General features: G+C 52.0%; 9 protein-coding genes across 9 annotated transcripts; 5 read left to right on the top strand and 4 right to left on the bottom strand.

Moving 5' to 3' along the window:
- Positions 1-46: 46 nt before the first annotated feature.
- On the bottom strand, positions 47-895 carry TGAM01_v203300 (hypothetical protein; the record flags this gene model as incomplete). The annotated part of the gene is made up of 2 exons (XM_018801375.1): positions 47-302; positions 543-895. 2 exons carry the CDS (start codon positions 893-895, stop codon positions 47-49), a joined length of 609 nt encoding a protein of 202 aa, XP_018665646.1.
- A 2,725-nt stretch (positions 896-3,620) lies between these two features.
- Positions 3,621-4,226, top strand: TGAM01_v203299 (hypothetical protein; the record flags this gene model as incomplete). The annotated part of the gene is made up of 1 exon (XM_018801376.1): positions 3,621-4,226. The coding sequence occupies one exon, from the start codon at positions 3,621-3,623 to the stop codon at positions 4,224-4,226; it is 606 nt and encodes a 201-aa protein (XP_018665647.1).
- A 376-nt stretch (positions 4,227-4,602) lies between these two features.
- Positions 4,603-5,074, bottom strand: TGAM01_v203298 (vacuolar transporter chaperone 1; the record flags this gene model as incomplete). Its single annotated transcript, XM_018801377.1, has 2 exons — positions 4,603-4,970; positions 5,041-5,074. 2 exons carry the CDS (start codon positions 5,072-5,074, stop codon positions 4,603-4,605), a joined length of 402 nt encoding a protein of 133 aa, XP_018665648.1.
- Positions 5,075-5,387: 313 nt separating this feature from the next.
- On the top strand, positions 5,388-6,532 carry TGAM01_v203297 (hypothetical protein; the record flags this gene model as incomplete). The annotated part of the gene is made up of 5 exons (XM_024549176.1): positions 5,388-5,643; positions 5,701-5,840; positions 5,923-5,961; positions 6,037-6,111; positions 6,185-6,532. The coding sequence occupies 5 exons, from the start codon at positions 5,388-5,390 to the stop codon at positions 6,530-6,532; spliced, it is 858 nt and encodes a 285-aa protein (XP_024406014.1).
- A 997-nt stretch (positions 6,533-7,529) lies between these two features.
- TGAM01_v203296 (hypothetical protein) lies at positions 7,530-7,879 on the top strand (the record flags this gene model as incomplete). Its single annotated transcript, XM_018801379.1, has 2 exons — positions 7,530-7,618; positions 7,753-7,879. 2 exons carry the CDS (start codon positions 7,530-7,532, stop codon positions 7,877-7,879), a joined length of 216 nt encoding a protein of 71 aa, XP_018665650.1.
- Positions 7,880-9,395: 1,516 nt separating this feature from the next.
- On the top strand, positions 9,396-10,274 carry TGAM01_v203295 (hypothetical protein; the record flags this gene model as incomplete). The annotated part of the gene is made up of 1 exon (XM_018801380.1): positions 9,396-10,274. One exon carries the CDS (start codon positions 9,396-9,398, stop codon positions 10,272-10,274), a length of 879 nt encoding a protein of 292 aa, XP_018665651.1.
- A 795-nt stretch (positions 10,275-11,069) lies between these two features.
- On the bottom strand, positions 11,070-12,905 carry TGAM01_v203294 (hypothetical protein; the record flags this gene model as incomplete). The annotated part of the gene is made up of 3 exons (XM_024549175.1): positions 11,070-11,606; positions 11,685-12,335; positions 12,519-12,905. The coding sequence occupies 3 exons, from the start codon at positions 12,903-12,905 to the stop codon at positions 11,070-11,072; spliced, it is 1,575 nt and encodes a 524-aa protein (XP_024406013.1).
- Positions 12,906-16,065: 3,160 nt separating this feature from the next.
- TGAM01_v203292 (neutral/alkaline non-lysosomal ceramidase) lies at positions 16,066-18,642 on the bottom strand (the record flags this gene model as incomplete). Its single annotated transcript, XM_018801382.1, has 2 exons — positions 16,066-16,648; positions 16,745-18,642. 2 exons carry the CDS (start codon positions 18,640-18,642, stop codon positions 16,066-16,068), a joined length of 2,481 nt encoding a protein of 826 aa, XP_018665653.1.
- Positions 18,643-20,849: 2,207 nt separating this feature from the next.
- Positions 20,850-22,109, top strand: TGAM01_v203293 (hypothetical protein; the record flags this gene model as incomplete). Its single annotated transcript, XM_018801383.2, has 1 exon — positions 20,850-22,109. The coding sequence occupies one exon, from the start codon at positions 20,850-20,852 to the stop codon at positions 22,107-22,109; it is 1,260 nt and encodes a 419-aa protein (XP_018665654.2).
- Between the last annotated feature and the right edge of the window lie 1,482 nt (positions 22,110-23,591).

The following is a 23,591-nucleotide window of genomic DNA, read 5'->3' as shown; positions in this document are numbered from 1 at the left end:
GTTGGTGATGAGTAATGATGCGCTATGCGCGCAAACAATGAAGGCACTAGACTGGAGCGAGGGAGGCAAATAGTGGGGCGATGGGAGTGCGCGTGCTGACGTAACGCCCAGGCAGTGGCCGTGGCAGGTTTGGGGTGGCGCTGGGCAAAAAGGGGGGCTTGTGAAGGCGGCTGGTGTTGTTTCTGTGGCCGGCGGAGAGGTCGGAGAGACGCTGGATCTGACCTGCAGTGAAGGCAGCGCGCGAGAGGGAAGACAAGGGGTGAATGAGCGCCGGTGCGCGAGCCTGGAATAGGGGCCGAGGCCTGGGGGAGATCGAGTGCTAGCGAAAGCCTCGAGCAAAGCCTTTGGGCGAGAGCGCGACAGAGGACGGGTGAGAAAAAAATTAAGAATAGGGAGAGTGGTGTTATTGAGGTGGAAGGGGGAGAATTAGAAGGCGGCTTGGGGGCAAAGGAAGGTGAGAAGTTTGAAAAAAAAAAGCAAAGGGGGGAGGCGACTCAAGCGCAGCGTGAGAAGAGGCGGTTTGTTTTGCGCGAGTCTGACACCTGGAAGGAGACCAAAGGGCAGGGCCAGCAGGGCCAGCAGGGGCGGCGAACCAAGGCGGAGGCGAGTTGCCCAAGGCCAAGGCGCCTGTGACTCGACGGGCTAGTTTTCCTGGCGGTGGGCCGCGCTGGGCTGGCGCCTGAGCTACGCTAGAGCTACGGTAGGCCTGCTGCGAGTACCGGTACCTGTGCTGGCAGTGCAGCTGTGAGTGGGCAGAGCCGCCGGCGGCATGTGCCTCCGCTAGCGCTGGAGTGCTTTGTGGTTGCTGCCAGCTGGGAGGGATGCTGCAAGGGGGTCGGCGCGCGTGTAGCGGTACTCGGACAACACACAGCTTGCGTGGATCTGGTTGCGACATGCTGCGGCTTAAAGGTGCAACGCAAGGCGTTGAAAGGACAGGTGCAAGTACAGGAACTTTGACGGCATCAGGCTCAGCGTTCCGTGCGCTGGGGCCCTTTTTGCTCCGTCCTCCGTCTCCGGGGCGCAAAGTACCCCACAGATGCGGCCAAGTAGACTTAGTCGTGCTGTGCAGCTGGTGGCTACTGCATCTTGGCCTTGGGGTACACGTTCGAGAAGACTGGACCTTATCGCTTGCCAGATGCCAGATGGGTTTGTGAGTGCCGTCACTGATAAGATGATCCCATTGCTTTTACCATTTTCAGAGCATTGCTAGATAATCAAGAAAGCTTCTTATCTTGACAGAATCATCGCTTGTACCTATCATCTGCCTGTCCACCTACAGAGATATGGATCACTGCTACTGCTGCTACCCCGTGCTGCTGCCTCCAGTCTGCAGCTATTCGTCGACGCCCAGACGCAGCGCTAGCAGCAGGACGACAGCAAGCAATGCCGCTTCCACGGCCTGCAGCAGCCGACCCAAAGTCCCTTGTGAAGTGGATGCACACAGACAGGACTGGGAGAAGCGTTGAAAGAAAAGGCCGGCCAGGGTACCAGTTACCTTGGCTTCCATACTGGAGCTCTTTCGTTCGATGGCAGCGGGGAAGTGGCCCGAGAGAAGAGCAGCAGTAAGCCGCTAGACTGCTACCAACGACAAGCACCAACCAAGCTCTTTGTTTGCCCGTGGGACAGGGATCCGGGAAGTCAACTGGCGGCTTTTTGTTTCCAGACTGTTTTACTTGTACTACCTACTTGCACAGGCAGCCAGCCGCCTGTCTTTTTTCTGCCGCAGTAGACGTTTGGGACTCGGGTGCGTATGCCGCCACTGGTGGTTCGTTTCTCACTCATATGTTGACTGGTTGTCAAGCCCCGTGGATGCAAAAAGAGGAGAGAGGGTGGAGCAAGGCAGGCAGCGGTTCAGAGTCTTTTTGCTTGCAGAGTGCCAGACAGTATCAGCGGGTGCCACTTGAAGCGGGCTCGGCTGAGTTGTTATTCACTTGACAATCAATAACAAACATCAATGCCTATCAATATGACCGTTGCAGTACAGCGGCTGCCACGGCCCGGTACCCAAGTCTAGCGCCGAGAGACACCGGCACCACGAGCCCGTATAAGAGAAGTGTGAGAGTACATCTGTACTTGTACGAGCAAGACGGTTGACTGGATGCGAGTCCTTTGTTTTCATGAATTCGTTTGGAATACCTACCATTACGAACATTGCATACACCCAATAGCTCGTGCTTCTCAAGTCAATGCATAGCTGCCTATCGCCTGCGGCCCGTAGCCCAACGCCAATGGCGGCTTGCTCCATCCAGGCAGCACGGCTACATCAAACATGTAGGGCTACACAAGTGCGAGGCAACAGCACACTGTCTTGACTGAGTATCTGTACCTTTGTTCAGGGCGTCGTATCCTCTGCTAAACAATACCCACCGAGAGTCGCTGCTGTTGAGGGTCCTCCTAGCGCCGTTAGTGCATTGATGTCTCCAATGCAGCCCAATCCCTTGACCAATCCACGGCGTAGAAACCTCGATTCCGGGATTCGAGATCGATTGCTCGATATCTTTCCAACACAAATCCAACGTCGTCTGGCGAATCATCTGACCAACCGACGCTCAATGGGAAGACGCTGAAACCAACACGCACCGCGATTCTAAAGCCGCTTCTAGCAACTTCTACAAGGCTTCCTTTTGTTCAAACTCGACAAGCGCTAATACGGGCCCATCTATCCTACTCATCCTCCTGCATCGTCCTGTGGGCCGATCGTACTCGCACATATCCACTCTTCTAGTATCAAAACCCGCCGCAGGACTGCGTTAACAGTCTCCACCGCAACAGCTGGCATACTCGTCATCCATTCGCAACCAGGCCATCATCAAACAAGTCTAGTCAAGGCCATCAGTGACATTCAAAACCTGCTCAGAAAGAAAAGACAATGTACTGCCATTTTTCTTTTATTTTCTGTTTACATGATACCATGCCGTAAAAAGACTTGACATTTTGGCCCGTTACTATGCGCCCGTAGCGTGCCCTCGTTTGCACCCTCCAAGGCAAGCCGGAGTAGAGTTATCAGTTATCACCAGATGCACACACCACCACTCCTCCCAAGCCCGGCTTTTCTATTTGGGGAACGGCTCAGTCTTTTAGCGGCCCTTGGGAAGATGCGGCCCAGAGCCCGTTTGACTGGTCAAACTCGGTCCACGCCAGTTGCCGGACAAAGGAACAAGGTTTAGCCCATTGGGCCGCCACTCGGCTTACCTTCGGAACGGGCTCAGTCAAACGAGAGGAACAATGGCATGGCAGGGCAAAACGGCGGGATGATGGCGGGATTTGGAGTTTCGTATATGGCCTGAATGAGTATATAGTTCATAGTGCTTTAGCATGCAAGTAATAAGTGCCAGTATGCCATTTGCATCAATGCTAATTTACTTGCCAGCAACACACACACATACGCAAAGTGCTGCATAGAACGTAGACAGACAGCCATTGGCTCAATCGGAGGCTCTGCGCCAGAAACGGATCAATGTCCAGACACATGGTGCTAGTGCCGATAGAGTGCTAGCGCAGCCTCATGTAGCACTAAGCACCAAACCCACCTTTCGATCAAAAGCTGTAATCCTTGAATTTGCATCTCGATCTTTATATCAACAACGTCGCATCCATCGTCCATCTCTAAACGGTCTGTCATGTCAGCAGACAATTCCTCCAAGAAGCGAAAGCAGCAATCATCCAGCCAGCCAGCTTCGTCAAAGAAGTCTCGCACCGAAGGCAATGCCACCCTCATAGGCCCGCACGAGGGCGTCCTCAAAGAACTTTCCACGAAACACGAGGTCCTCGCCCTCTCGGTCATATCGTCTACACAGATCCGCAAGCGCGTCTCCAGCGCTACTTCTCATCTTCTCGACAAGGCATCAGATTCACGCGCAGTGTTGCTCCATGCGCGACCCGCGGATGTGTGCAAGATGATTACGGTGGCAGAGCAGTGCAAGAGGACGCTCGGCGAACAGGGGAGGGTCTGGTATCAATACAACGAACTATTCGACCTTCCTGCAAAGGCTAGAAAGAGGAAATCCGCTTCCCAAAAGGCAGATTTGGAAGAGGTGGACGACGATGAATCCGATAGCGACGACAATGCGTTTGAAACGATGCAAAGCCGATTCGAGCAAGCCGTGTTGCCGCCTCCACGAGCTCGAGCGTATAAATCTCTGAGAATTTTCATCTCTCCTCAGCCTATCCCCGACCTCAAAGCAAGGGAAAACGTAACGGTGCAAACGAGCGAGGACGCAACATAATAAGCATTACCACGGAAGGGAAACAAAAAGCTTTAATTTGGGCTACGCCTATGGTTACGGCCTATTTAGGTCTGGAGAGCAAATTTGATATATATGGATACAGCATTATGATACCCTAGCTTTTATAAACAATCTTATTAAGCTAATAATTATCTCCAGTCCGATACCCAGGAAACATATGATACACTAATTGCAACAGCGCTAAATACCTTTAGAGAAACCCTCTTCACCCGGGATTTTGATGGTCGAGGCCAGCAAAGCCTCACGATCCGACCTAGACAGCTCTCAAACATAGTTTACATGCACTACGATCCAGGCCACACTCGGCTTCTTGTTGTTTTCAAAACTCCATCTCTTATAGCAGAGACATCAGCGTTTAGTAGACGGGATTGCCCTTTTGCTTCTTCGACTGATCCATAATCCTCAAAACGAAGTTGACAATAACGGCTAGCAGGAGGATAATGGCCAAGAAGGTAGGGCCGAATCGGTCGTCGAAGCCCGCCTGCCCTCTCACTCGTATCGACTTTGCTCTCCAGTGATATGTGACCAAGGCGTAAATCATCGTCAGCATGGCCACGCCGGTGAAGAGAAAGGCCGAGATGAAGGACACTCGGTCGCCAAAGTTAAGCATGCCGATGGCCAGGGCGCCGAGGATGACGGTGAAGTTGAGCCATGACAGGAACGTACGCTCGTTGGCGAAGAAGACCTTGGGCTCGACTCGAGTGGGCAGAGCAATGCGCTTGCCTAGTTGAATGGATGAGCAATTGGCACGCGTGCAGAGTAGGGGGGCGCTGAGTAGACTACTGCTACTTACCAGGAGCAGTTTGAAGAAGAGGCTGAGAGGACATTGTGATCTTGAGAGAAGCGAACGTGAAGAAGAATGGGTTTTTGTCCCAGGAGGCTCGACCTGCCGCTAGTTTGGATAATGATGACGCTCAGGGAGTAGAGCTAGAGATGCTTCTACGCGAGGCTCGCTAGCAAATCAGAGTCGCTGGAAGATGACGCGACACGGGAGGAGAATAAGAACTGAGGCGATTGAAGCTTTGAAGAAACGACGTGAGTTTCTTTTCCGCGATAGAATTAGGTGCTGTGATAAGGAGAAAGAGAAGAAAAAAGCAAGATTTCGGGTGGATGAGCCGGCAGTATCTGCAAGCGAAAGCTATGGAGGTCGCTGCCGGCAAGTCTCCACCTCTGCAGGCCGCTTCTAGCTTTTGGGGAGCTGGACAACGAGCACGTGGGCTTCTAGTGCCAGCGGTCTATAGCGGTACTTGGGTACCTTCCTCGGCGAGGTCACGTGCACAGCTCAGCCGCTGGAGGCGCGGTTTTGCCTGTACCAAAAGGGGAAAAGCCAACGCAGGGCGAACGAAGCAACCTGTTCGCGGCCGGAAGCACAATAGCAACAAGCATCGTGGCACAGGTACGTTGGTTTATCGCTGAAACGAGCTTGACGCTGTCAATGGTTGGCTAATCTTAGGTTGCGGTCTCGCACAAGCAGTATCTCCTATCATTGGCGTCTCCTACGAAGCTACAGCGGTTTCCTCACTTGTTCTCGTCGCATCGTTCCTGTTTGCAGCCTCACTCCCCCTAAACGCTCACCAGCCAAATCTCCAAGATGTCTACCCCGGTACGGCGACAGAAAAAAACTATAAAAGCTCTAAGAGGGGTACAATGTGAGACATGCTGACAGGAAAGATAGCCCGTGCCCTTCAACCGACTCAAGCAGATCGCCACAGATGTATGTTGCTGCCGCTCTCGTTTTCCCCCTAACGTGCAAGCTATCAGGAGCTCGCGCCGCTAACATGGAATCAAGGTGTGCAACAACGCCATCGGCAGTGCGGAATTCTATGACCACGCAAAGACGGAGCAATGGAACTCAACCATCATTGTATGGCAGATACCTCAACGCAAATCTCCAGATGTCCTTCTGTACGGCCGTTGACTGACTTGTTCGACAACAGAGCTCAATGCTAAAGGCGCTCATCTCCGAGGCCACTCCCCAGGGCCCCAACGGCGCCCCCTCATACAAGTTTGCTTGCAACAGCACCATTGTCCAGCATCTGGTCCCCACGTCCGCGCTGAACAAGAGCCGCGGCGGCACCGACACCAAGTCTGAGGAGCCTCACGTGTCGACGAGCACGGAAGCCACCGCTACGGACGGCAAGCCCCATGTCGGCCGACGAGGAATGCACAGCGCAACTGGCGCATACTGGGACGAGAAGAAGGACGGCATGTGGACCTTCAAGTATGACGGAGGCGAGGGCAAGGGCATGGACGTGGTTATCATGCTGATTTGGATCGCTGTTTGAAGAGGGGAGGAGAATGAGGGGCGAGGGGAGAAGTGATGGACTAAATCTCTCGCCTGCATCTCGATGGCACAAGCATTGGCTTCTAGAAAAAGAGCATCTGGCGAGCCAGGTCTGGGCCAATTGCGCTTGTATAGACGTGACTGGTGGTTTAGGAGAGCCAATTCTGCTGCCATGCGTTCGTCTATGATATGCTTCTTTGCTGGAATACTTGCATATTGAGCGACGGGATGCTGCGACGGGATGAGCAACTAAACATAGCATGGAGGAACAAGCTAAGGATACCTATGGAGTCGATTGTCATTTAAGCTTATTAATCTTTTTTTTTTACAACTTTAACAGAATTATTCAATGTTGGTATTTCGTCCAAGCTGTCCGCTAATAGCTGCTGGAATACCAGCACCTATAAAAGGAAAGACGGTGCATTTTCCCACCAGTCGACCCTTAAGATGCTGTTTGAGTGAAACATTGACGATTTTTTGTCGAGTCCTAGCGAATACCATCTACATAATGTAGCGTTCGTATGTATCATATGGCATCTATATCGTACCGACTGCTCCTACAAAGGAACGATGGGCGGTATGAAATTGCAATTTACTCTCTTAAGCTTCTTGGTGATAAGATGCTCGACGTATGATGTAGATAGCGGCAACCTCCTGATGCCGGATTGCGGAATCTGCCAGGCTGGTATAGGTACTAATGAAAGATGTTGTAGCTCTAGACAAGATTGATGTACAATCTTTTACCACGCGGGCAACCTTTCGCGGTTATAGGGTCATTGTACCAGCCTTGGCTACGGAAGTAGATAGTACACGTCAAACAAAGCAAATGTCGGGCATCAGTCGCCAGTATCTCCGCTACAAGCGCATAATCGTATTGTTGGTTACCGCTTCACGCCCAACTGATTCCCATCACGATGCTTACAATGCACGCAATGCATGCAGCTACAGGGCCGTTACTCTAGCGTGCTGCTGTTAAACACCACTGCTAACCCTTCACGATGCTCGTCCAGCGCCAGCACATGCAGGGAGAAGAAGTAGTAGCAGGAATGAACGTGCCACGCGATCAGCCGCACCTGACCTCTGCCCGGTACACCGCCGACTGCAAGAGCGCTTTTCCTTCTTTTTCACATCTGCTTAAGAATAGAGGGGCTTCCACCCTCCACCATCATTCAAGCCTTCGCTCCGTCAAAATCTACAAGCTACGTGATACAAACTTTACAGGTGCAAGTTTCCCCCAAAGCCTCGTTTCGAGCAGCGCCTCGAGGTCATTCAGGGTCCCCCAAGCCCTCAAGCCTCCGTCTCCGCTATGATGCTAAGCTTGCAGCGCCGTGTGGAGTCGCAGCAATGACGGCTCGGACTGCTAACAGCTCCAAAACCCCACCGAAGATCGGGATCATCTCCGGCCAAGGAGCCTTTATATGCCAGATAGAGAAGTGAGATGCTGGAGAGCGACGGCGTTGGTCTCTGGGCGCCCATTTTCTATGACACGAGGCTTGCGATCTTTTGTCGGTTCAGGCAACGATGTGATACAATATTTCAGGGTCTCAAAGGGATTGCGGAGAGGATCGGGTGAGGGGGCGGAGCAGCTCGCGAGTAGGGCAACCAGAAACTGGACAAGGAGAATGGAAAAAGAAAGAAGAAGAAGAAGCCACATCTTGCTGCCTGCGGTAGTACCGCCCGGGTGCAGCGAAGGAGGTTCGAGACAATTCTGCGACAGCAGATGTGCATGGAGAATGGTGGCATCCTTGGATCGAGAACGTCGGCAGGAATTGCAACGGCCAATCCGCATGCAGAGCCTGCGCAGCATCCGCAGTACGGCCGGCCCGTCAACATGCTGGTGATACCTGAGCAAGAGTGTGGATGGCTGGATGGATGGCTGGATGGCTGGATGAGCCGCCGGGACTCTGACAAGATCTCTATGCGGCCGGTCCACTGATGTTGCGCGCAGGTGGGAGATTTTCTCCCGGTGATCCTATCTCGGCCGCCGTGTCTTGCCACCATTCCCAGGGCCTCGTCACTGGCGAGACGTCTCGAGAGGTATCAGCCCATCCGACACACCCCGCGAGAAGCTTGAACGAGTCCATCCATCGGCTCCCACGCAAGCGACCAGATAGAGATGGGCGATGAATCCGCACCGACCACATGATCTTCTGGTGATACGCAGCCGTCGTACGTCGAGCCCGGTTTTCGCAAGCGTTAGTCCCAGTCCGTCCTGGCACCAATGGCGCCCCGGGGACCTGCCGTACCTCGCGCTAATAGCCCACTTGCACGCAAAGCGAGGCAGTGGCACATGGTCAGGATGACCAAGAATTTCGCCTCCCAGGGGAAGGAAAACTCTGATGGGTGTTGGCCATGGGTCTGCGCGCCGTGCTATGGGGAACCCGGCCAAGAACCAAGGCCAGAGAGCGACAGGCGCCGTCACACCACCACCTTTCCCACCCACACACGCCCCCGAAGTCGCCTTTTCTCGGCGTTTCCAGCCCTCGGCCCAGATTCTGCCCACTCCAAGTATAAAGACCACCAGCCGTTGCCCCGGATCAGAGCGTGGGGGGGAAAGCGAATCACTTTGCTCACATCATCGGCACGGCATCGTGTTAGTTATCTCATGAAGTCGTTAGTGAGGAGCCTATCACGTCGTAATAAAACATTGTGCCGCATTACGCAACGTCGATAACGAAACAAACAAGAGTCAACACTTCCTGCATCACACCCCTTACTGCAACTCGTGGGGCTTATATACCAACCTTCTTGTCAACATCGTTCGCGCATCACCCGATTATCGCCTGCTCTGTCGCAACCCGCAGCCGATTTCGAATACTACTATTCAACAAGCTATCTTACGGTTATATCTGAACCAAGTAACAATGGTTCAAGTACATGCAGTCTCGCCCCTCTCTCAGAGCGGCAATGCCATGCTCGAGACGGGCGGTGGCAGATCTGAAAACATGGTCTTATCGAGGGAGGAGCATGATCAGAGGGCCCGGGAGTTGGCGATGAAGAGAGGCATGAAGAGGGTGCCTCGGCGGGGATGGTCCTTGACGGAATATCAAGGACAGAACGACGGACCGCATCACTTCCACGCTGCGATGCCTACGACCATCGATCGCATTCCGGAACATGCGGCCGTCCCTCCAAGCCCGGCACCGCAGCAGCCCGTCCAAGAGCAGCCCACCCAGCTGCCACAACGCCCGAAGCTGCCGCCGCCTCGCCGCTCGTACTCTGTCACAGACAAGGAGCCAGAACCTGCGAACCAACCTCGACCGTCTGCTCGCCTCACCCTTATCGACCTTCCTTCCGAGCTTCACTACGCCATCTTTGACTTCCTCGACCCCATCGATGGCGCATGCCTCGGCCTTACACACTCCAAGCTGTATGACATCCACCGCCGCAAGAATGGCACTGTCCCGCTGTCTAGCCGGTATTCTGGCCCCAACGACATCGAATGGGCATGGCGGGGTGCCGGACCTCTCGTTCACCCGCACTCCAACAGCAGCGCCGCTGAGAACGACCTGGAGCGCCTGCGGGTGAAAGGCCAGGTATACTGTCGCAAGTGCGGCATCTCGCGCTGCGAACTTCACAGGCACCTAAAAGATTGGTTCGGCGAGGACGCCGAGTACTGCGAGATCAAGGAGATGTACGGCCCGCCAGCCAGATCTAACGCAAAGAAATACTGCTTCATGCGATCTCCCAAGAATCCTCACTGGTGCGGGCGTCATGGGGCCAAGATGACGGCATCTCAATGAGTTAATGTTGAGATTTGAAGAGTGCGCTCATCACTGAGATGTTTGAATTACTGGAGTTTTCTTTTTTTTCTTTCTTTTTCATTCAAGCGGAAGGTTTTGGTAATAGGGGCGAAGATTATGTATGCATGTGTGTATGAGACAAATACGGTACACGAAATGGTCTGGAATTTCTTCAATTTCCTTTTTCGGAGTGGTGTTGGACTGCAAGCGGGCTATAAGGTAGATGGGCATTGAGAATGATGCATCAAGCGGATTGCTTCGTTGCGAACTACAATTAGAGAGACAAGACAGATGTAACAATACAACCTAAATGATAGATTGACATGAATGAACATGGATCACAACAGTCTTATGAACCGAACCATCTCTGTGATCAAAGCTTGATATGTCATGTTGAATATGTATATGTAGTTGTATATATATATATGCATGTGTGTTTGCGCTCTCTGATCCAAAAGACATTTTGTCCAACCTATGTGTGTGCGCGTGTGTGGTGACGAGGAAACAGAAACCAGTCTTGCCTAACCTTAAAGGCTTCATCATGTGAGAACAAAATGAATAAAGGAAATAGGTAGTGGTTTTACAAAACAAGAAAGTTAATGATGCTAATCGAACAAGACACAAAAAAACAATAATCAAGCTCCCAAATGTCATTCCGTTTCCCTTTTTTGCATTGCCCTTGAAAAAATAAAAAACGCCGGTTATTGTATGGTGCCTATCCCATCCCATGTTCTATACCCAAAAACAACAGATTCAAGAAAGATGCTCTAGTTCTTCGCGATCCCTCAATTTTTTTCAGTGAGGATTTCTCCAGTCCAGGGGACACTCTCCTTGTGTTTCGATCCAGTCATTGATGCCCCTGACGAACCACCCGCTCGTCATCTTGTCTTTATCTTCCTTTTCCCTCTTGGGCTTGCCGAGCTTGAAGCTCTTGCTCGTGCAGCAGACGCCCTTTTGGAATCGCCATTGGAAGCACTTGCGATCTTTTTTGAAACCCTTGTCTCCGGTCTTTTCGTCATACTTGGATCGGATCAGCTGGCTGCGATCAGTTTCTGTATCCAGTTTTTCGAATTGGTCTGCGGGGATATCGAGCCCTTCGGACTCGCACACTTTGGCGCAAGCGGCGGGTGAGCTGTGCGCGTTTTTCTGCACGACGTTCTTGTCTTCCTCCTTTTTCTGGCGGTCTTTGGCGGCATGCGGAGCCTTCTTCTGGCTCTCCTCGTCGGGACCAATGTAGCAAGTATCATCTGACAGGTTGTCCCAGTCCTTGCGGTGCTGAACCATCTTGGGAGCGAAAAAAGCGTAATACATCTCTCGGATTTGCATCAGGTCCTGCGTTGCATTCTGTTAGTCCAAAGTTTCCAACGTCAATCAAGTTTCAAAGTCTTGATCAGAATGTGGAGGACAAACCTTGTGGGTGCGTGTTTGTTCATACTGCCACACGCCGCTAATCTCCTCCGAGTTCATGTGGTGCATGGTGAAGAGAGGCTCGCACCAGTGGCCGGGTCCGTAAGGCAGCGTGTTGGGCTTCTCGCCGTTGAACATGGGGTGTGCGTTTAAAACTTTTGTGCCAGCCTCCTTGGCAGCCTTGGAGAAGAGCACGTCGCCACAGCATTCGTCGCCGGCCATGTCGTCAAACTTGGCAATGTCGGGAATCGAAGCCATCTTGCGCATGAGGGCGCCGGAGACGATATAGCCGCTGCCTCCGTGGGCAAAGGGAAAGCCAGCCATCATGGCAACGCTGCCGATGTAGACGTTGTCGCGCGGGTTGACCTTTGTGCGCAGCCAGTGAACCAGAGTCGGCCACACGACGTAAGTATCGGCCTCGGCGAAGACATACCAATCGCGGTCGGGACGCAGCTCCCAGGTGCGCACCACCATGTTGAGAAACTTGAACTTATCCAACGCCCAGCCGCCCTCCATATCGGCCGTGCAGTCCTTTTGCGAAACGGGACATTCCTTTTGCGCCTCGTAGAGCTTGAATTCTTCGTACTTTTCGCGGATCTTGGGGTCGACGCGGTCGAGGGCATCGTAGATGTGATATTTACCAATCTGCTGCTCCTGCATTGGGTGTTAGTCTTGGCACTTGAAAGCTCGATGAGACCCATCCCCTTGCAGCCTCGTTGGACGGGGAGGACGGATAGGAGGAGGGGCTATGCCGCTGCCAAGGCGGGAGCGTATGTGATGGTCTAAGTGATGGTCTATGTGATGGTCTCGTGCAACTCAGGATGGGCGGAGGCTTACCAGGTCCGAGAAGATGAGAAAGTCGTCGATGCACTGCAGGCCGGTGAGCAGCTGCGTGGGCAGCTTGTCGTAGGCCTCGGTGGCGCCCGTCTTCATGACCAGCATGATGCTGTCCATGTCGGGGAAGCCGTGGCATGGAGAGCTGAAATTCCACTGCGAGTGCACGGCGGCCTCGGTGCCCTCGTGATAGAGCGTGTTGTTGTAGACGCCCGGGCCCTGCAGGTAGGTGGGCAGATGGTCGTAGATGTACTGCTTGTAGTAGCCGGCGGCCTGGTGGTCGCGCAGCTGGTAGAGGGGCAGAGCCAAGAGCAGCGTGCAGCCCACGATGACAGCGGCCCGCCAGTGACGGGACGGCAGCTTGATGAGGCCCATGCCGTCGGCTCCCATGCTTGGCGTGATGGTATCTGGAACGAGCGAGGAGACGAGACGGCGGAGGAGCGAGATGGAGATTGAGACGGAGCAGAAGACGCCTCCCAAGAATAACAAAAAGGACAATGGACAGGTCGGGATTAGGGAATTAAGGAATAAAATTAAACTAAAAGCTTAGCATTCAGCTCTGCCGGGGGCCGCCTTGGATTGAGCGGATTGGACAGGAGATGCGATGCAGAGAGGATCAGGTCCGAGGCTGAGGCTGAGAAAGAGCGAGAGTCGCCGAGAAGCAGGGAGGAGGGGAGGCGAGACGAGGAGCAGCACGATTAGCTATCTCGTCTCGTATTGCGTAACCCGAGCAAGGTGAGGTGAGATTGGGATGGACAGATGCGAGAATGAGATGATGGCGAGTCGTAATACCGAGTGTCTCTACTACGGCAGGGCTTATCGGCAGCGATAGCCAGGATGGGTTGATTTCAGTCAATCCGCCACTGGATGTTCGACGTTTTTGATAGACGCCACAGTTGGTTTCCGGATCCAGCCTGTAGACGACGAGGATTGGAAAGCCAAGAAAGAAGGATTGAAAAAAGGAAAAGATCCAAGAAAAGAAAAAACCGGGCTCGTAACAAAAGGTAGATAAAAGGAGCACGGCTTCCGGAGAGGGAGCGCGGAGAGCTGGGAATGGAATTGGATACTACTAGATTACAAGATCAGACCAGGCCAGACCCGCTGTCAGCGATCAATATTTCAGGTTCGAGTCGTTTTCCTGACGCGCAGAGAGTATGCACGGACGGAGTGGCTCGGCACTTACTGCTTTGCAGCACATGGGAATTTTCTCGATACTAATTTTTTTTTGGGCGCCCCTGTAACTGGACGGATACCTCTTTTGCAGCCGCAGCAAGGGGGATAGGCAAGCAATGACGACAGCTGAAAGGCTTGGCTGCCAAAAGGGAGGGCACCAAGGGCTAGGCGGCACGGAAGTATTTTAGGGCGCCAGTGATATCTGAAAGTACAGGTACCGCTACTTGGAGACGGCCCGTTTGTACTTGTACTTGTAAAAGCTGCTGCAAGATTTCCCAGCGCAGCGGGTCGTACGAGTTGGGAAGCCGCCGAGGGAGATGGAAGAGTCGAGACAAAAACAATAGTAAAAATGAACAACAACAGAATGGACGCAAGCGAGAACGGCATGATGCAGTGAATCTGCCCGAGACGAGGATCGTCCTGTGCGGCGCGCGTTTACAGGTCTGTGCCACCGCTTTGGATGTGGAATGCTGCTGTGCTGTGCCTGATAGTGCAGAGCAGGACGTAGCACGGACTAGCATATCAGCGCAGATCGATCTGACACTTGGTGAGACACCGAGACAACCTACAGACAATCGTGAGCGTCTTTTACACCCTCGGCATCAGCGGGAGTTAACAACGGGGCTCTGGCAATGAAAGATGCTGCTTCGATAGCACGAGCAAAGCCCCCATGCAGGGCCTCGACCGCTCTCTTCTCTCTGTTGTAGAAAGGCATTGGCGACGGTTGACCGAAGTGCTACAGTACAAGCAAAAAATGCCACGATCACTCAATGAATGCCTACCAGTTGGGCCAGGGATTGTGGCGATACCCCGAGTTCTGAAACACGATGTACATTGATAACGCGCTGCAGATGGGCCACAATGAAGACGACGAAGAGCATATCCACAGTGGAATCCACATTTACGAGCCTTGCTAATGCCGCTACAACCACAGTTGGCACCATGACATCAATAGTATGTATGTACATAGAAGCCCGCGCGATAACTGCCGCTATTAGGAAAAAGCATTCACACAAATGTGAGACTACAAGGGAATTGTGACGGTTGTTGCCTTGGAATTTGGACATCTATGCCTTTTGTTCTTGAACTCGTGATTTGCTGCTCTCAAAACGATTGTCTATATAGAAACTTACAAATGTTGTTCTACTGTAGATTTACAAGTACCAAATACTACCGTGACAGCTGACAAAGGGGGGTGGCAGTGTCGGCGGCTGCCCTTTACCTTGAAGGGCTCCTTTGGCAGTCTTAATATAGTAGCTCGTGATCCCCATGCAACAGACATGCATCAGCCTCTTTTATGCATGCGAGCGAGTAACTAGTATGTATTCCGAACATCCGCATCTTGCCCTTGAATTACGCGGCAAGAAAAGCTATAGTAGTACTAGGTACAGGTATCTGCCCTGCCTGCCTTCTCATTGCAATGGCAGGTAATTTGCCGCGCGCCTCTCAGAATTCTGCCAAGCCATCAATCGCCTAACAAACAAGGGCTCTAAAATAAAAACGTGCAAAAAAAGCTTGGCATTCTTTGTTTCAAGTAAGTGTATATTAAGCTTGATGTGCATAACATGTCCGCAATACGAACTCGTTTGATAGCAGCTGCTCAATTGCTTCGTATATGCGTGCATGTCGCCCTTTTAGCTGCACTGCCCGAAAGTCCCCTCTCCCCTTGTTCCGGGCTCTTCCCCAATCCAGGATTAGGCCATCTCGAGAGTTCGTATCCGCTGGAGTTGGACTGGAGAAATCGTTGCAAGTGTTTTCGATAGACTGGAGCGTACATGTAGGGGTACAATTACATGCGCTCCCCGGCCCGCATTCGCCGGAGCCTTCTGGACTCTCTTCTTCATGGGCAGCCAATCAATGCCCAGCCACGTTGAACCAGCGAGGCCTTTGCTTGGTTCTCTCCCAAGGCTCCATATTAAAAACGCTACAGGGGATCGACAGTGACGAAACGCTGAAACCAGCAAAGACCTGAAAGTACTACTACTTGTACTTGCGCACTTCGTACGTTCGCGGGCATTCCGAGTGCATCCATTCGTGATTCGTGGAAGCTTCGCCTTTCAAGGTTCGCCAGTACATGCCTGGTAATTGATTCAATTTATCCTGTATGCCATATATGGTAGACAAAAAGCGAGAATGAAAGAATGATAAAAGCCATGAAACCTATAAACGCCATTGTGTAGTGGTGCCCAGAATGCCAGAGACCGCTGCCTCGTGCTGTACGTCTGAAAGCCTGTCTAATAAAACAATGGGAGAAGAGAAAATTATTCCCAATAAAGTCGCTGTGCTCTTTAGAAAGCTCTAATAATTTCTCAATGGCAACCGCTTGTAAACCCGTAGTTGATATGATGTATAACCTTTCCCTCGCGGGAAGCCAACGTTAACCGACCGTAAACGCCGCGCTTTTACCTTCAAACGCCGTAACCTCGCCGCCAATGGATCTGGCATTGCCAAAGTAGCAGAGTCTGTATTCTCCTGGCTTTGCCCAGTCCTCAATGTCCCATGCAACTGTTGCTTCGCTGGTGCCCTTGAACAGACTGGTTCGCTTCCACTGGTAGACGAGTGCCCAGTCCGAGTCATCGCGCACGGTTTTCCACTCTGCTTCACCAGCATAGCGATGCTCAACAGCGGCATACGTCTCCTCTAGTCGTAAATTGTTTCTCGGATTGGCTCCGACAAATGTTGCTTTTACCTTGTCTCCGCGTGTAAACTGGGGCCTGCCAACGTTGATAATCACGTCTCCAAATGAACGAGATTGTGGTGTCGTATCAAACAAGACGCCCGTGTTCAAACCAATAGATTTATCGCTATTGTCTGGGGGCAAGGGTCCAGTATCACTGGAGTTGGAATCTCTGCCAGGAGCATCATCCCGCAAAAGAGGAAGCAGAGCCTTGGTTCGATCAATGTAAGCCGCTAGGGTGTGTGGCCCATACAAAGTCGAAGCCCCTTCGTAGCGTTGGCGACTGTACATTCCATAGGGTTAGTTGAGAAAGAATGCGATACTGTAGAAGATAGTTGACCTGGGCATCACTAGAACAAACGAGAAGAAATTGACTTACCCATACTCCTGCTCTGTTGTGATATAATGAGTATACGTGTTGCTGGGTCCTCCAAACACGACAATGGGCTCATTGCCAGCCAATTCATCTGCCAACTGGATTTTGCTGCTCTCAGCAACCGCTTCTTTCCATCGACGGCCCGCCATTGTTGTTGCTTCTCCGGGACTGACAATAATGATAAACTGGCCGACTCTGAAAGTCTGCAAGTCCACAATATCCGGTGTCCAGTGATACGGAAAGCGAGTCTTGCCAACATTCAAGAGGATAGGCTTTGGGGAATGGCATTGGATCTGCTCGGGGCTAGGAGCTCCGATAACCCATCGTATCAATTTCCAAGCGGGATTTGTGTTTGACTCATTGGAGCCATGCTGCGTAATTTCGTAGTGGCCTGGTTCATCCCAGGTGCCGGCTGCGAAAGAGTAGCCCAGCGCCGCCGAGCATGTGCGAGCCGACGAGCCATTGGGCAGCTGAAATTGGAAATCAGACATGTCATGGAAGCGATGAAACGCTTTGACACCTGATCCCTTAACATTTGCCGGCATGGTATCCATAGAAAGGTACAAGTCGAGGGCGGCTTCGTACTGCTTCTTGCCAATCTCAAAACAGGATGTCGCTCCCTCATCCTTCTCCCTGAAAAAAGGTCCTCGTGCGTGGCATTTCCTACTTCTGCCAGTGCTCTTGCAGGAGCTTGATATCCAGTCGCACCTCTCGCCAGAGCCATCGTCACACCACTCACCAAGCGTGTTGGGGCTGGCATCCCCCATGTTCGCCTGAGAAAAGCCGGCAACAAAGTCGTCCGTCTCATTCTCTCTTTCACGAACTTTTTTCTCAAACAGGTAGGCGGCCACGCCTTTGTTGTCTCCCGTTATTAGGGTGTTGTTGGCTAACATCGAAGTGCCATGGGTGGGGAACCAAGTAAGCACGCCAATGCTTTTGCCATCGGATGCTCTTCTAAATTTAAGCAGAGTCAGATCCTTCTCCACAGACCCATCGTCCTCCGCGCTGACGTTGTACTTGGCCCTTTCCTCTGCTGGATTAGCAAGATATGCGTAGAGACTTCTATTGATATTTGCGCCAAAAACCTTGGTGGTGCCAGCGGTTAAGCTACCCGGCTCCAGGCTCTCATGTGCACGGCGGATAGACAACAAGCAGCCATCCACAATGGCTTGATAGCTCTGCTTGTCGAATCCTAAGCTGGTGAGTTGGGGTAAGAGATAGTTGAGCCAGGCGCCGGGCCCAGAATGAGAGTGTGTCGCGGTGACGGCCAGGTTGTCGTGTCCATACATGGCGTAATCAGGCCCTAGCTCCTGAAGGCCTCGAAGGATACCATATCGGACAGCAGTATCGCCGGCCTGCGTGTCCAGAACGAGATAGATGAATCTGTCTTCCGGATTGTGAAGGTCGCCAACGATAAAAGCCCGCGAGTAGAGGCGTTGGCGGACGCCACTGCCGACCTGTTCGAAGTTGGCGTAGCCCATCATGTTGATTTCAACAACGGGTCCCGTGATGTCCGCCTTTCCAACTCCAATGAGATACTGGCCATCTTTAGCGCTACCAGACGTCCCATAGGCCTGAGCTTTGCCCCCCAGCCTCGCCTGCTTTTGGCCGTCATGCTGATGATGCAACAGTAGAGGCTGTGTCCGCTGTGAAGCCGCCAGCCTTTTAGCCATAAGCTCGTCGTCGATTTGCCGAGGCATATGGCTGCTGTAAACGGCACCGGGCGCTGTGACCCAGCGAAATGCATATGACCCTATTAACAAGGTAAAAAGAATCATCACCGACCGTCCAACATAGTATCGCCATCCTCGCCGCGGCCCGTGCTGATCGCGCGCAGCGTCGCGCGATGTTGAACGCAGCTCGAGAAGAGGGCCCTTCTCTGCGGCTTTAGCCGACTCCATCGTGGAGACGGAAACCAAACAAAAGGTCGCTTGGAATAGCCCCAAATACTTATCTCAATAAGAATGAAAGAAGAGAAGAAAGAAATGGAGTTTGCTTTAATAATGAGTTGCTGAGGTTGGATGCAGAAGTTGATAATTCTATTGAGATCCAGAAGAGTTCAAAGGCAAGAATTGATTGATGCTTGCGGAAGTAAATTTATCAGACGCTCACCTTACGTAAGGAGGATTGACGTCAAATCTCAGAAACTCCCTTCTCTGCTTGTTGACTTCCGTTTGCTGCCTTCACATACGAGATTCAGATGTGCCAGCTGGCGGATGTTCCGGGAAGCCGGGGCAACAGAGACGACTTGGAGTCTCTGCTTGGGGCCCTCGTCATAGTGATAAGCCTCCTCCTATCCTTGAATTGCAGTTGCAGAAAGCTAAACCCGCGGAGGCCGGGGTGCACGGCGTAAGAGCAATTTCAATTCTGCCCGGCTATGCTGTCTTGTAAAGCTAGAACGGAATCTTTTGGAGTTGTGAGGACTTTTGGCGTATATAGGTCGACTGCTGTACTAATTGTTGTATTCTTGTAATCGCCCTCGTGTCTCACTCACAATCTGCTTGCGGGCCACGCGGACATGGACTATCGTCGCCCGAGATGCCAGATCCGGGGATGAGAGGCTCGATCCAGCCATTGAGAGCTGCTGCTGAGACACAAGGCCGGAAAATTGGATGAGGGGCGGGCCAATTAGCGGCTGCCAGACCCTGGCTAGGCCTCTGGGAGAAGACGAGACAGAAGGCTCGGGGGCTCTCCAGGCCTGTCAGCCGCCTAAGCGTTTTGGTGGCATGATCAAGGAGAAGCAGTCAGCTGGTATTGGAATGTGTAGGCTACCTGAATAGTAGTGGTACAAGTATGTACATATATAGGAGCTGCTCTTCGCGTGACTGCTGGACACCCTTTTCTCTCGTCTTGCACCTCTAAACGAACAGCTCTAAACGACTTCACGACTTGAGACAGTCGAGTAACTTACGGAAGCACGGTGCTCCCCTTTGCTCCCTTCTGCGGACACGAGACGTTTGCCAAGCACACATGAATCTTATCCACGGGTATCGTCGGATTTATATTCTCCCCTCTACCGAAAGCGGCTGCGTTAACCATCTCTTCTACAGTCATTTGCAGCGCTGATGACGTGACGATGCGGGGGCTGCACGAGCAGCGGAATTTAAGGCCAGAACGAGCGTTTTTTCAAATCTCCTGGAACTGCCGGCGCTGTCTGAACGCAAAGCACAGCTGCATTACGGAGCTCAGGGAGGGCTGTGGGGGGCGGATTTGATCATGTGAAATCGCGACAGGGCGATTGTGCATGCGAGATTCACGCGTGTGGTTTTGCCACCACAGCCAGTCTTGTCCGTATTTCGCGTGTTTTCAACGTGAAGGCTTTCGTTTCTGTTTGCTTTGTTCAAAAGGCAACGCCAGCAACGCCACAAGAGGTTCAATGACGAGTAGAAGTCTGTATCACGATGCCGACGATGCGCCGTTCACCAGCCAAACCTCAGCATCGGCTCAACTGTTAGGCCTAGCATAGTGGATTTCTAAGCCCAGATAGCCTGCCGTAGGCTATCCGAGCGGAAATGCGTCCGTTGGCCGAGCCTTCACCCAATTGAGCGCTAGGATCTGAGCACACAATTTGACATGCGCCAATCGTCGCCACGTCCACTCACACGCATTCGCTGACCTGCGACTTTTTTTATATACCGACCTACATGGAATCAGATCCAGGGTCCTTATCAGCGCAATCAGCTCTATGTTTCAAGCCTTTCCAGCTCAGCTCAATCTTCTGCCAGGGCGCTCCTTCACCATGGCCTGAGAGCTGACCGCGTGTCTTGGAACCCAATTTGCGGCAAAGTCTCTTCTGCGTGGCACTGACACCGACACTGACACTTGGCGTTTGTTTCACGTGTAGGGTTGGATCGGACATGCTCCCACGGCCCACGACTCCAGCAGTGCCACAGCGATACATCGGATTAAGGTTGGCAGTGGTTTGCGAAGCGCGGGGGTGATCCTGAGCCCGGGGCGATCAGATCTGCGCGGTTTTAAGTTCTCGGCGCTTCTGTAATTGAGTTTTGTCGCTCGCCTGTCTGGATATCAAAACTGCTGCCACCTACTTTTTCTTGTTTTTGATTTCTGTCAATCATCGACTAGCTCGATCGTTAAAACATTATCAAAAATGCTTGATTCACGGCACGGCGACCATAGGCCCATCCAGACGAGTGCTGTCATCGTTCTGGGCGCTTCGAAATGTCAGTCTTTCCCACCGCCGTCTCCACCAACGCCTTCGGCTTCACCATCGGCCAAAGACATTGGCGACCCAGTTGATGGCTTCAGCTTAGACGGGAAGCCGTCACGGGAGCAGTCTGTCCGGGAGAGGAGACTTCATAGTGGCATCCACGTGTTAAACATCGAGGCTGCCGCATTGGCCAATCTCACAAAACTATACGAGGTTGACGCGGTTGCGCGGGATGGGTTCAATGCCTCCATCAAGGCCATCACTCGCCTCGCCAAGACGAAAGGGAAGCTGGTTATCATCGGTGTCGGCAAATCCGGCCACATTGGAAAAAAACTGGTGGCGACATTCCAAAGCCTGGCAATTCGTTCTGTATTTCTCCATCCCACTGAAGCTCTTCACGGGGACCTGGGCATTGTGGGCCCGGAAGACACACTCTTATTCATCACTTACTCCGGAAAGACGCAGGAGCTTTTCTTGATGCTACCTCACCTGGATGAAAATCTTCCGACAATTCTTCTGACATCTCACATGAGGCGCGAGACTTGCGAATTTTTCAAGCATCGGCCCAAGACGATTCTATTACCGGCGCCCATTCCCGAGCCTGAAAATGTATCGTTTGGAGTACCGGCGCCGTCGTCTTCAACAACAGCGGCTCTGGCATTGGGCGATGCGTTGGCTCTCACGGCTGCTCACGAGCTTCACTCGAGTGTCTCAACAATGTTTGCCAAAAACCACCCCGGCGGCGCTATTGGCGCTGCAGTCGCCGCAGTGGCTCGAGGGCCGCAGACTTTGGGTCACATTTCCGTCCCATGGGACGAGGTTGATGTAACCGAGGGGCTGAGTGGCGACGATCTTGTGCTGAGCCTGCTCCGGGCAGCGTACAGCTCAAAGACGGGGTGGGTAAGAATTGGCGATGCGATTGCCGTCCCAAGCATGATACGGACATTGGGCGACGCAGACATGATGAGACCAATCAAGGACGTACCAGGCATCACAGTGTCCCGCCGTCAAATGCTAGCCATGTCGTCGGAGACGACGGTTCGCCAGGCGCGAGACATCTTGGAAGATATGCAGTCGTCTCCCACTGAGGAGCAGGAACATGGAGTTGGCGGAACTGGATCAGTCATTGCAATAACACACAGCGGGAGCATCATTGGCGTTTTGGAAGTTGAACAAGTCCTCGAGTATCAGGATGTATGATGTATGACGAGAATGGCCAAAATAATCATGGGACTCCCATCGTACGACCGTGGCGGCCAAAATCTCTATAAGGAGACGGGGCATTATCTCACTAAGAAAAGGGAACTTTTGAAAGTCCAATTTGAACGATACCACGCAAGGATTTCTTGGTATATCTTTTTACTTTTATAATTTATCATATGCATTCTATTTATATATACCTAGTATATAGCATTGCAACATTTATTGATTCGATAACGTGCATTTCCCTCGCTGCACCAAGATGCATGTGAACACATAGGCATGCGGCAATATCACATATGCATCTCGGACCTCGGCTGGCAACACAATGCAGTGTGACCTTGACTTGTGGCACGACGGATAGAGAGCGGAATAATAAGAAGAGTAAGGTAAATCTCGGGATGGGTCTCGATTCATAAGAAGCTGCCACTGATTGCCCACTTACACGTATCTTACGCGTGTAATCACATGCTCACACTTACACACCTACACGCATTGCATTGATGAGAGACAGACAGGACAAGGCCCTCCGATACTCGAACACTGGTACATAAGGCGTAAAGTATGAAGAAGCTGTCTTTTTACTAGAGACTTTTACTGCAATAAAATGTGCTCCGCAGCAGCCCCCGCGCCAAATTCCAGTACAGACGTCACTATTCCGCACCTCGATCTCCTTATCCGGCTTACGTTGGGGTAATTTTGTTGTCGTTGTATCGTCACACAATGCGGATGTATTATCTGTAATTAGAAACGGGAACTAAACGGCCAACACGAAAGTCTACGATTGCAACTAAGATGGCAAAGATTACGAACAAAAACAACAAAGATAGAGCCTTGTGGTATAAGTGTGTGTCCATACATATATACATGTGAGTAGCTGCCATGTCTCACACACATGGCACTAAGATTAACCTTAGCTCTAGTCTAGGAAATGAAAAGACATTCTGCGGGCTGACTAGGTAGTGGATTAGATGGATGGGTGCGGTTTCGTGCAGGGTCCAGGCTTTATATTAGCCGGAGGACCATGAAGATGGCATTACCAACGATGGTATAAGCGGACATGCTGAATGAAGGACAGAGGGTGTATATGGTCAATGGCTTTTAATGGTGTATCTCCCCCAACAAGGCGAGGTTTATTCCCAGCCATTGCTGTGTTGCTTAGGGTCAAGTCATATATCCATGGTATAATCCGGAGCTGACGAGGTTTCTTGCAGGCTTACATACATCCACCAGGCTGAGTAAGTGTGTATACCTGGCAGGGAAGGTGTCGCGTGACTGCTTTTCTACTGATGTTATAAGTGACAGCAGCCTTGTCCATCGTTCACCATACATACGTACATAGAGCAGTATCCGATATAGGAATGAGCTGCATATACTACGTGTTTTCCGCGAATTGGTAGATGCGTAAAGTAGGTATGTAAGACAAAGAAATCTAGGCCCGCCGCATCTGGGCTGGATTCGCCGAGAAAAACGCGAGGGTGC

This window comes from Trichoderma gamsii (assembly GCF_001481775.2).
Source record: "Trichoderma gamsii strain T6085 chromosome Unknown Scaffold_9.2, whole genome shotgun sequence".
In the NCBI taxonomy this organism is placed as follows: domain Eukaryota; kingdom Fungi; phylum Ascomycota; class Sordariomycetes; order Hypocreales; family Hypocreaceae; genus Trichoderma; species Trichoderma gamsii.
Note: the sequence above shows the minus strand (reverse complement) of the source record. Positions and strands in the feature narration are given on the sequence as shown.